The sequence below is a fragment of the Mytilus californianus genome, unplaced genomic scaffold, assembly GCF_021869535.1.
Source record: "Mytilus californianus isolate M0D057914Y unplaced genomic scaffold, xbMytCali1.0.p SCAF_3, whole genome shotgun sequence".
NCBI lineage: Eukaryota > Metazoa > Mollusca > Bivalvia > Mytilida > Mytilidae > Mytilus > Mytilus californianus.
Window position 1 is genome coordinate 64,925,770 of NW_026262679.1, and position 12,473 is coordinate 64,938,242.

General features: G+C 32.3%; 1 protein-coding gene across 4 annotated transcripts in view; it reads right to left on the reverse strand.

Annotated features, from left to right (window-relative positions):
* Positions 1-6,626: 6,626 nt before the first annotated feature.
* LOC127733138 (threonine synthase-like 2) overlaps positions 6,627-12,473 on the reverse strand; it is a 50,410-nt gene continuing 44,563 nt past the window's right edge. For all 4 annotated transcript variants that reach the window (XM_052242462.1, XM_052242463.1, XM_052242464.1 and 1 more), the window contains one exon: positions 6,627-6,973. In XM_052242462.1, coding sequence (XP_052098422.1) covers positions 6,763-6,973 — 211 coding nt within the window. In that variant the 3' untranslated portion in view covers positions 6,627-6,762. The remainder of the gene's footprint in view (positions 6,974-12,473) is intronic.

The window sequence follows — 12,473 nt, forward strand, 5'->3', positions numbered from 1 at the left end:
TATATTCCTTTCTTGTGATTTCGTCCCTTCTATATTTGTCGTAATTGTCAATAACGAAGTCCATCTTTTCTTTGTCTGGCTTACGTACTGATGCGGGCATTTCTAGAGTTCGCATTTTAACATACGTAACTGCCTGGATTATCTTTATAACATCCATAAAACATATATGTTGGGGTGGTGTGAATAAAATTGTTCGTTGTAATGGGAATGAAAAGATTCTGGACCGTTATTCGTTTCAGTGTGCGATATGTCCATCGTGTTACAACGAAGTTCCAGAACAATATGAATCAAAATTAACTTAAACCTAGTAAGTGAACAACGTTTATAAGCAGATTTTACCAATATACCTTCAAGGTATAGTACATGTACAAGTATTAACTTACCTGTACATCCAATTAGGAGCAAATATAAAATCGGCGCAAATAAAAAAAATGAAATCGGCGCAAATGAAAGAATGAAAATTTAAAAAAAATCGGCGCACATGTCATACGCCCGAAAAACACTTATACAAATAATAAGACTAAAGCTTTAATTTAAATAGATCGATGATACTGAATAATGATTATGAATATATTTGAGTTTAAATTATTTTGAAAGAGAATTAATCAAATTAATCAAATTCATTTGTTTTCTCAAGCAGTATTTGATATGTTCTTAATTAGATTAATTAAGCATTATAAACTTGTAATGAGATATCTAATTATAATATAAATAGCCAGTTTTGTTAACAATGTCTCAAAAGAAGTCTTGTTAGCGATTTCTCAACCTTTTATAAAACAATTGAAAAGTGAAACCATAAATTATTAGAATCACAGATATTTCCTGTAAAGATTATTGGACAACATTTTATTTCCGATAAAAATAATTGAACAATATTTATTTCCTATTGATATTATTGGTCAAATTTAAGATTGGTTATAAATTTTGAAAAGATTTACAAAAAGGTATATATTGACAGAACAAGACATTTATAGAATAAATCTCCAAAAAAATCTAAAAGTCTATAACTGAAATCATAATGCCTAAACGCAAAATTTCATTTTACACCTTATTTTGTGGATATCATTCATTTAAACTAAGTTATTATGTGGAAATCATTGAAATGATTATTCTTGTCTATTTCTGATTTAACTTCAAACTCGAGCACAAATCATTATTGTTATAATTGCGATTAATCAAGATTGGGAATTATCACGTTTAATCATACTTTTCGCCTTTTTTTAGGATACATTAGCTGCATTTGGCATTACCTGTAGAAATTTTGGTTGGCCAAAAACTTGAAGTTGTTTGATTGGCGATTATCACGTTTAATCTGGTTAATCCCCCTTCCAGACACGTGTCAGGCTAAAATTGATTTATCATACATTTAGAACACATATAAGTCAGCCAAGCTCTCGTGTTCTGAAATTGTTAAGTAAAGTAATATTCCGATGAAGTGTCGTTTTTGTCCAGAATAAAAAATACAAACTTTCCTTAAACGACACTTCATCACAGAAACAATAACATAAAAATAGACTTTCACAAACGCTGTGTGTATTCTCCGTTAAATTATTCTTTGAAATTGAAAAAAATCAACACCTTCAACAGTTTTCTGCTTTAATTGACACACATTATTGTTTTTTTCATAGGTTTAATTCACTTTTGGGGTGTTCGGCGGTGTTTTGCGGTGTGCAGTGGTGTTCGGCGGTGAAAAGACCTACCCGTCCGTAAATTTGGGTAGGTCTTTTCACCGACGAACATCACCGCACACCGCAAAACACCGCCGAACACCCCAAAAGTGAATTAAACCTATGAAAAAAACAATAATGTGTGTTTATTAAAGCAGAAAACTGTTGAAGTTGTTGATTTTTTTCAATTTCAAAGAATAATTAAACGGAGAATACACACAGCGTTTGTGAAAGTCTATTTTTATGTTATTGTTTCTGTGAATCAAATGCATATGAAGTGTCGTTTAAGGAAAGTTTTTATTTTTTATTATGGACAAGAACGACACTTCATCGGAATATTTCTTTACTTAAATACGGACTGACCTAATTATTTTGCATTTCGTAAACAAACAATCGTAAAAATAGAATAATATGATAACGTGTGCACCTTGTCAGGAAAATCACACACTGCAAAATCATAGATAAAATAGTTGGATCATTGGAATTACGTATGCAGTTATTAATTATCTTTTTGATTTACAAGTCACAAGTCATTAAACAAAGACATGTGAGAAGACATTTGAAAATGAAGAATTTGGAAGAAAAAAAATAGGATATAACGATTCAGAAGAAGGAACGGCGGAACCTATGTTTACTTTTCTTATCCAATCGTCTTTTTTAAACACTTGTATTTTTGCCGCCGAACATGTGCAGATTTATTTTCAACTCACCTGGCCCAAAAGGCTAAGTGAGCTTTTCTCATCAGTTAGCGTCCGTCATCCGACGTCGTCTGTCGTGCGTTAACTTTTACAAAAATGTTCTCCAAACTTGGCCACAATCATCATTGGGGTATCTAGTTTAAAAGATGTGTCCGATGACCCAGCCTATAGGGGGTAAAATGCAAGTATGTCTATTATTTTGAAAACCATTATAAATAGAGAAAATCTGACAGAGCAAAAATATCTAGCATGTTGAGCTCCACTAAATCAACATCAAAGAAAAAAAAACAAGATATAGTAGACATTCTACTTTCGGTTGTATCTTAATCTCAAGCTCGTTAGTTCACTGAGATATACCAGATGTATGCTTTCATTGAAATGTAGGTTATTGAGTAACATAACATCATCAATATATCTGAAAGTGAAATAATAGGACTTTGCAAGATGCGTTTTCTTTTTGTCTAACTCTTTGAGAAAGTTTTGTATGAATTCTGATTCATACGAGTACAAAAACAATTAGGTCAGTAATTGTGCACAACTGCCGGGTTTGAATACCGACTTTCTGCTGAAATACCGATCCACCAAAATCAACAAATATGTTGTCGAACAAAACGTCCAGGATTTTGATTATATCATCTTTAGGGTATTTGTTGTGGGAATAAATGTGGATCTTCACAAAGTTAGATTTGTCATGACTTAAAAAAAAACCAAACTTGTGTCTTAGTTTCCCATTTTTTGTAAAAAAAAAAAGCTCTGTTCAATAAGACAATGTAGTGGACCTTTCAATTGGGCATGGAGATATTTGATATTACTGCAAAATCGTAAAGATTGTAATTGAAGCTTCTGAAGATCTTCAGAATTTGTTTAGAATCTACATCTTATTGACACCGTTGGTTGAATGTACCTCATCACAATATTTCTGAAGGCCATCTTTTACTGTAGAAAGAATTGTTGTAAGAAATTAAAAGAAAGATATTTAGTCGAACATCTTGATAACCCGGCTGTATATGGTTCTTTATAAGGATTTATGTGACGTTAAGGTATCCAGTATAAAGATAGATTTCATCATCCCTTTTTAAGTCGAACAGAGAAAGACGGATTTGTAATTTTTTTAAATCTCTTCTTCCGTGAATGATGTAGGGGTAGATGTTGAATCCCAGTTTTTCTTTAATTTCAAAGTTCATTTGGTCTCTTGCGGAGAGTTGTCTCATTGGCAATCATACCACATCTTCTTATTTTTATATACACAGAATGAATGGAAATGATACATTTTTAAAATTTCTAAATAATTATGGTTTACAACTCAAAACTAGGTAATTCATCAACAAACATAGAGATAAGAAAAAATAACAAAAAAAAAACCTGTAACAGACTAGTTGCTTAAAAACTATGTGCTCCCACTGTAAGAATTATGGTCAACCATTCATACAAACTGTAATCGAACATGTTCTACAACGAATGTCCGGATAGAGAACCATAAACATGCTATAACAACTGTGATGGCTAAACAATAGGTACACAGCTTTAAACATTTTCCGATCCGATTTCATAGCTCAGTAGCTTTACAAAATCAATATCACGTTTTTTATAGACGATTTTTAGTTACTTTAACCTATATAGATATAAGAAGATGTGGTATGAGTGCCAATGAGACAACTCTTCATCCAAGGCACAATTTGTAAAAGTAAACCATTGTAGGTCACAGCACGGCCTTCAACACGGAGCCTTGGCTCACACCGAACAGCAAGCTATAAAGGGTCCCCAAAATTACTAGTGTAAAACCATTCAAACAGGAAAACCAACGGTCTAATCTATATAAAAAACGAGAAGCGAGAAACACTTATATGAACCACATCAACAAACACCAACCACCAAACTACAGGTTCCTGACTTAGGACAGGTGCAAACAAATGCAGCGGGATTTAACGTTTTAACAGACGCCAACCTTCACCCTAACCAGAAACAATAGTGTAACATCACAACATAGAAAGACACACTATAAGATATCAATCAACGGTAGTATATATTAAAAATAGTGAGACGATATATAACACAAAAGAAGTAAACATTAAATAACAAAAATGCATTATAAATTGTATCAACAAGTCAAATTAACACGAAAGAACGATTTGAGAGTACTCGCAGTTACTGAAAGCTAGTTAAAAGCCAAAAACAATTAATATAAAAAATCATGCATCAGGGCCCATATGCATAAAGCTACTTAAGTTAAGATTTGTTCCGAACGGACGGATTTTTCTACATTTCCTAGGATAAATTAGTACTACGATTGGATATCTTTTTAGTTAACTTAAGTAGCTTTATGCATACGGGCCCAGAGACTAAAATCAACTAAAACACATCCCATGGATTTAGTGTTTTAACGCCATGGACAGTCAAAGAAGATATGACTTGTGCAATGCCAAAATAAAAGTATCGACAGGCAGTATGATAGTTAGGAGTTAACCTTTTAATAAATATGTATAATGTTATATATAGATAAAGTAATCTCTATATAGAAAATGAACGTGGATGTGTATTTATACATCCCAAAAAACCGTTTCCAATGTAAACTATATTCAAAGATCTAATTACAATATTGGTAAGATAACCTTTACTAATAAGTTTGTTTAAATACACGGATCACATAGTGATTTCCGCGCTTTTAGTACAATATTACCGTAAAATTTAGGATGTGAAATACGGTTTTTAATAAGTTTTCTTCAGGTACAGCCAAATTTACTAATCACATCTTTGTATCTATGAAAGAATTTAGTAAAAGTTTTAAGTAATTTATGGTAACGAAATCTCTGACTTAATAATTTGCCAGTGATGCATTGATTACGTTCGTTAAAATCTATGACATCACTACACACACGGGCATAACGAACGAGTTGGGATATATAAACACCGTATGATGGATCCAAAGGAACATCGCCGTCTAAAAAAGGAAAATTAACATGCAATAGGGAATGAAAAATCGTCTTTTTTGTCGTAAATTTTAGTATGGAGTTTCCCTTTAGAAATTGAAATGTCTAAATCTAGAAAACGACAACTACTGCTGTTTATGTTAGATTTATTTAAAGTAAGTTCCTTTGGGTAAATTTCGGTAGTATATTTAGAGAACTCTGGATTATTTAACGAAAAAATATCATCAAGATAACGGTAGGTATTGTTGAATGTATCAACCAAATGTAACAATGACGTGACTGAGTTTGGTCATAAACTGAGATTCATAGCAAACTTCACCTTAGATCAGGTCCCTTTTGTGATAAAGTTTTTTCATGTATTTTCACATACTTGGCTTTAACATATTCGGTTTTGAGCGTTCCTTGTAAAGTTGAATCAAGAAAAGCGCTGCGGACGCACCAATTAATCTGATAAAATATTACTTTCATTTTTGATCGTATTTTACTAACAATGAGTATTACGACGAGTGCCTCTTGTAGAGCACCAAAGTTCACCACTCCTTTTGTTAAAAGGGGGTTTGCGTGATTTTGCTTTAGTGTTCAGTGTTGACTTTTGTGTTATATAATTTTTCAAAGTCTTCATTTATTTGTCATGCCTTCCGCGAGAAGATGTCTAGCGTCCATCCGTCATTCTGCACATGTCGTCAATAATTTTCAATCACATCTAGGAACGTTTTGTTCTGGTTTATCTACTTTATTCAAAATAACAGACCTTGAATTTTTGTTAAAAATCATGAATATTTTGCATTATACCTATAAATGGTTTGTCATTGGCTATCATGCACTACAAAACGTTCCTAGATGTGATTGAAAATTGTTGACGACATGTGCAGAATGACATGATGCTAGACATCTTCTCGCGGAAGGCATGACAAATGAAACAATTATACAGTAAGCAACTAATATGTACTTCACCAAAATATTTATTTGATATTTGATCTGAATGAATAAATTTGATATTGTATCCTGCATTTTAGGAAGGCTTTGTCTTGTCAACGTTGGTTAGACTATATCAACCAACGGAACGAATGGAAAAACAACTGTCAAGATTCCTGACTTGGTAAATAGAATAAGAAATTTACAATATTCATGATTTTTTAAAAGTGTAAGGTCTGTAATTTTGAAAAAAGTAGATTAACCAGAACAAAACGTTCCTAGACGTGATTAAAAATTGTTGACGACATATGCGGAATGACAGGTGGACGAATATGGGTAAATCTATAGGCTTAGACATCTTCTCGCAGAAGGCATGACAAAAAAAAGCAGTTGTTATTATACAGTATTCAACTAACATGTGCTTCACTAAATATTTACTTGTTATCTAATCTGAATGAATACATTTGATATTGCATCCTGCATTTTAGGAAACCTTGTCTTGACAACGTTGAACAACATTGGTAACGTCTTCATGCATTGACTATAAATTTACAATCATTTATCAATATCTTCAATTTTGTGTCTTAGGATAAGTTCCCAATTCTCTCCTTTGTTCATGTCTGTGTACTTGACAGGTTTACTGAATAAAACTTCGACTTCTTCGTATTTTTGTGGCGTTAAACCTGCAGCAACGACAGCCTCTTCGAACTTCTTCACAGAAGCCGTTGCAATTACCACAGTTGTTCTTTGATGGTCTGGTTTAAATCTGAAAAACACAATCAAGAAGTTGGTATAAATTCTTCATTATTTACATAACTAAATATATAAGTATAGTCTGGATAATGATGGTCTATTTATTTTTGTATCATTTAATTGATATAGGGATTACAACTAGCTTTCAGTTACTGCGAGTTCTGTTAGATCAATAATTTGTCTCATTTGTAATTTTGTTCTTTTATTTTTAGGTCGGTATTGGTCTGATGAGTCGATTCCTTTTCAAAAGATTTTTACAAATTGTTCTAATGTAGTTCTGTTGCACCACTGTCCCATGTTAGAGGGTTACTGCCCACAATAGCTTTGATCCCGCAACATTTAATATTGGACAATTCAAAAGTTAGGAATGAATCTATTCAAGTCATCAAATAAAAAGATGTTATCATTACTTTGTCTTACATAATATTATAGATTATAAACCAGTTGAGTGCATTATGTATGAAAATGCCCCTTTATTAATAAAAGCAAAACTGGTCCATTACAGACTAACAGGGCATTAAGACTGGGCCATTGTGAATAAAAAGGGCTACTAGTATTATGAATAAACATGGCCATTTTGAAAAAAAACAGGGCTATTACGGATTTAACTTGATACATTTCTGGGGAAAAGAAACATCAAGAAATTGAAAGTTTCCAAGAATCATCATGATCATGAATTATCTCATTTGACCCAGTTGTCAAGTTAATAATAACATAATACATTCCATCATGTGTATCAATTTATTTCATTTTGAGTTTTAAAAATCTAGAATGAAATCTTGTATTTTGTATGCCATAAATTGCTTTGAATAGGACAACAATAAAACTATATTCACATTAACATGTTTTTCCATCACATCACTTTAAAAGTTTCTTTTTAATATTGCATTTGGTATATTTATATATGTACAATTTCTCCACATAAAAAAACTGATTTTGCTTTGTTAAACATTACACATTGACGGTTTGGTAAATAAATAAAGGCAACAGTAGTATACCGCTTTTCAATAGTCATAAATCGATTAAGCGAAAACAAATCCGGGTCACAAACTAAAACCGAGGGAAACACATCAACTATAAGAGGAAAAAAACGGAACAACAGAAACACTGAACTGCTACAAAAACAAACGCCAACATACATAGAAACGGACTATTTGATAACTATTTGATAACAACTGCCATATTCCTGACTTGGTACAGGACATTTTAAGAAAAACAGGTGGGTTGAACCTTGTTTTATGGCTAGCCAAATATCCCGCTTATATGGCAATGTTAAAAATACCGCTAAAATGACAACATTACGTGACAGGAATACAGTACAAATAAACGCCAGAACACATAGAGAAATACATAAATAAATAATATAATAGTACATTACAACATGTAAACCACAGAATAACAACGGACAACTCCCATTAATTTACGACAGTACACCAGCACACCACAATAGAATTATGAACTATGCGTCACACGAATGTATCAACGACAAGACATAACACAATATCTAACAAGACCCATAAAAGAAACATCATAACTAAATGCATGAATGTTGGATGTATAAATACCGAGACACGTAAAGTGTTAAGAAATGGGTGTTTTCAAATTGACCATGTTATTTGTCCTCTCCCAGTAATAATGGCCTCTGAGGATGTCACGTCTCTCGACGTATAATAGGGCCGTAATGAAAACACCCATTAATTAATACTATATTCAAAACGTTTTTATCGGTCTTCATTGGTATGTATCCTTTTTTGATATAATATAACACAAGGAGATGTGGTATGATTCCCAATGAGACAACTATCCAACATGACAAAAATTAAAATAACAAAAAAAACCGAACTCCAAGGAAAATTCAAAACGTAAAGTCATTGATCAATGTGAAACAATTCAAACCAAAAAAAAGAACGGCCTGATTTATGACAAACAGCAACCAGCGACTGTTTGCTTCTTATGTCTAAACTACTTAAACAAAGACTATATGTTGACATATGTTGACATATTGGAGGCAGCCAGTGAATTAATCTTCTATGAGATACCTTAAAAAGATTCATTTTTTTTCTCTATTTATTGAATGAAAAATAAAAAAAATTTAAAAAAATCTAAACTGTAAGCTGAAAATTGCTTTCTAACATCAAATAACTTATTTAAATTTCTGAGTTACTTTCCTTTTATTGAATTTTCTAATAAACCAAATATAAAAATGAAATATGTAGACTTTTCAGACATAAGAAAGTTTAACAAAAATACCGAACTCTATGGAAAAGGAGTAGGTAAATTATATCTTATACGAGACCTTAGAGTCAATTCGGAAAGGGGTAAGTCATTAAAACCTGACGGAATCAAACTATAGACTACATCAACCAACGGAAAACAAATGGAAAACAAATGTCACATTCCTGACTTGATACAGCGTTTTCTAAAGAAAATGGTGGGTTAAACCAGGTTTTATAGCTAGCTAAAGCTCCAACATGTGTTTATAGTTCTAATAGATTGGCAAAACTGGATGAACAACCAAATCAGACACAATTGGTTAATGTGACAATAATTGGGATCCAGCAACCAAAACTGTTTGTGCGACTTTGTCCCCAGCAGAGCTATAGAAAATACAGTACATTAACAGTACACTTTTAATGAATAGAGTCACTCATGCATTCAACGAGTTCATTGGCACTTTATAGTAAACCTTGTGACCCAATTGTATGTTTTTATAAAAATAATTTATATGAAAAGTGTTCATTAAAATTATATTTATAAAAAGCTAATTATGTCCCAAATTGCTGAAATAAAAACGAATGGCTACGAATTTACTGACTGCAAGAGTAACTGTAACCATAAATGTTTCCATGTACAAACCTCTCTTCGGTTTGCTTAGTAGTTAAACGAAAATCTTCCGAGTCGTCTAAAAGGAACTATACAGGAGATTGCTTCATTTCTCTTCATCTTCAATGAATTAGTTCAATTAGTATTGTGATTACGCAAAATCAGTTTTAACGTCAAACAAACTATCACCCATTTTGGACATTGGGATGGTAAATGAAAACATATTACGTCACGTGATTAATCCTTATTACTTTACTCTAACGAGCACGAAAAAGTTTGTGGATCCGAAAATTCAAAAAGAGATAAAATACATTAATTTTCAATACAATTTATTCCCCTTAAAAATGAATGAAAAAGTTTTATTTTATATATTCATATATTTTCTCTTTTGATTTCAAGATTCCTTGCACTACGTTTGTAAGTTTATGCCCCGTTTTTTGTAACCTTTGTTCTGTATCTGTAAACATACACAACAGACATACAACACAACTGACTTAAGCTCTCAATCAAACATAAAAATAATTCTGACAAATATGCCAACGAAAAAGTTTTTAGTAAATCTTACAAAGACGAAAAAAAAAACGTTTTTGTAGTTGATAGTAAATACAGTATATCAAAACACAATGCCGTACAGTACACACTTTCCCGATAAAGTACAAATAAAGTAAAATATAAATATAAGAGTAAACAAAATGAAAACATTACTGTAAAAACCTTTTATGTCCGAATCGCACATCTGGGCCCACCTGCACAAGAAATGCATAAAACCAAAAGCCCGATAGCTGGATGTACAAATATCGAGTCACGAAAAAAGGAACATAATAGCAAAAAGACAAATAAATGAAAAATTGCATTTGTGTGATTTTTAGATAAAGCGGCGTTTTAAACATTTAATTAATCAACTACCAACGTTGTGATATTTGATACACAACTCAGGAATTATTAAAGAATACTGAATTTAGAAGACAAAAAAGGACAATAAAAGAATCATTTACATATACAAGTATTATAAGGGTGAAGGTTTGAAACCATTAAAACGTTTAAAACCCGCTGCAATTGTTTGCACCTATCCTAAGTCAGGAATCTGATGCTCAGTAGTTGTCGTTTGTAGATGTGGTTCATAAGTGTTTCTCGTTTTTCGTTGGTTTTCCCGTTTGAATGGTTTTACACCAGTAATCAGTTTGGGGGCCCTTTATAGCTTGCTGTTCGGGGTGAGCCAAGGCTCCGTGTTGAAGACCGTACTTTGACCTATAATGGTTTACTTTTATAAATTTTGACTTGGATGGAGAGTTATCTCATTGGCACTCATACCACATCTTCTTATATCTATTAGCGTTCCAAACGCTTTTCTGACATAAACATACAATGTCTATCTAATTTGATCAGGAGTGAGTTACTAGATGTTAGTAAAAGTTCTTGTATAGTTTTTGGACCTCCCATTATGTGGGTTTAAATTGTGTTTTTGTGGAAAAGTAGAGGCGGATGATACCAACGTGATATTCAAACTCATAAGTAAAAGACAAACTTACAACGCCATGGTAAAACAAACGAAAAACAACCAAAAGGCAAACAACAGTTTTAAAAACACAACATAGTATAAAATAGGTTGAGCGAAAAGCACCCCACGAAAAACCGAGGGAGATATCAGGTACTCCGGAAGAGTAAGAAGATCCTGTTCCACCGGGGGTGTTGATGTAAGGACACATTTGGCGGTTAGACTAATTTGGTGATGTCTCTTTGAGGAAAAAACAATAGATTTGTGGTTACGACAATTTGAACATATCTGCCGTCATCTGTGAAACAGATATTCATTGAAAAAGAAAAAAAAAAGGAAATTAATTCATGACACAAATCCATACACACAATTAACAAAACCCAAAGTAAAGAAATATATAGATATAACATTTCGATTCAGTTCAAAGTCACATCGAGACCCTTTCATACGAAGCAAAAGGGTTGTTTATAAATTCAACATAGACTTCAAAAAATATGTCATTAACATGAAACTCCCTAATTGAAGACATGCATTAAGAAACACAAGTAACATTGAAGAGTTTTCAGTCAAGCACATTAGCATTTATTAAAACTAAACTGGACACTTTATCTGAATGGGTCAAAGCCAAAATTAATGCATTATGAAGTGTATTAAAAATCCACGATGGACAATGATCTAAGACCCTTTCACGAAGCTCAAAGTTGTAGATGCTTTATCTTTCCTTCACGACAAATATGTTGTTGTTCCAACAGAGAAAGCCTCAAACAATATTGTTTTTTATGCAAAAAAAACAAACAAAACATTTTTTAAAATGTCTCACTAAAGAACATGGAATGCACAACAATACTAGGAATCCCAGATATACACTTACACCATTCAAATCAAACGAAAGAGAAGCTTTTAGAAAATCACAAATCTGTCCTTCTCTCCTTTGGTATTTATATAAAAAAGGATGATGAAAATATTCTATTTTTATACTGGATACTTAAACTTGACACAAATCCCTATAAAGAACGATATAAAGCCGGGTCGTTAAGATGTTCGACTAAACATCTTTCTAAAGTTCTTACCACTATTCTTTCAACAGTAAAAGATGGCATTCAGACATATTGTGGTGATATATATTCATAGGTGGCAATCTGATGTAGATTCGAAAAACATTCTAAAGATCTTCTCTAAAATCTTTAATCACAAT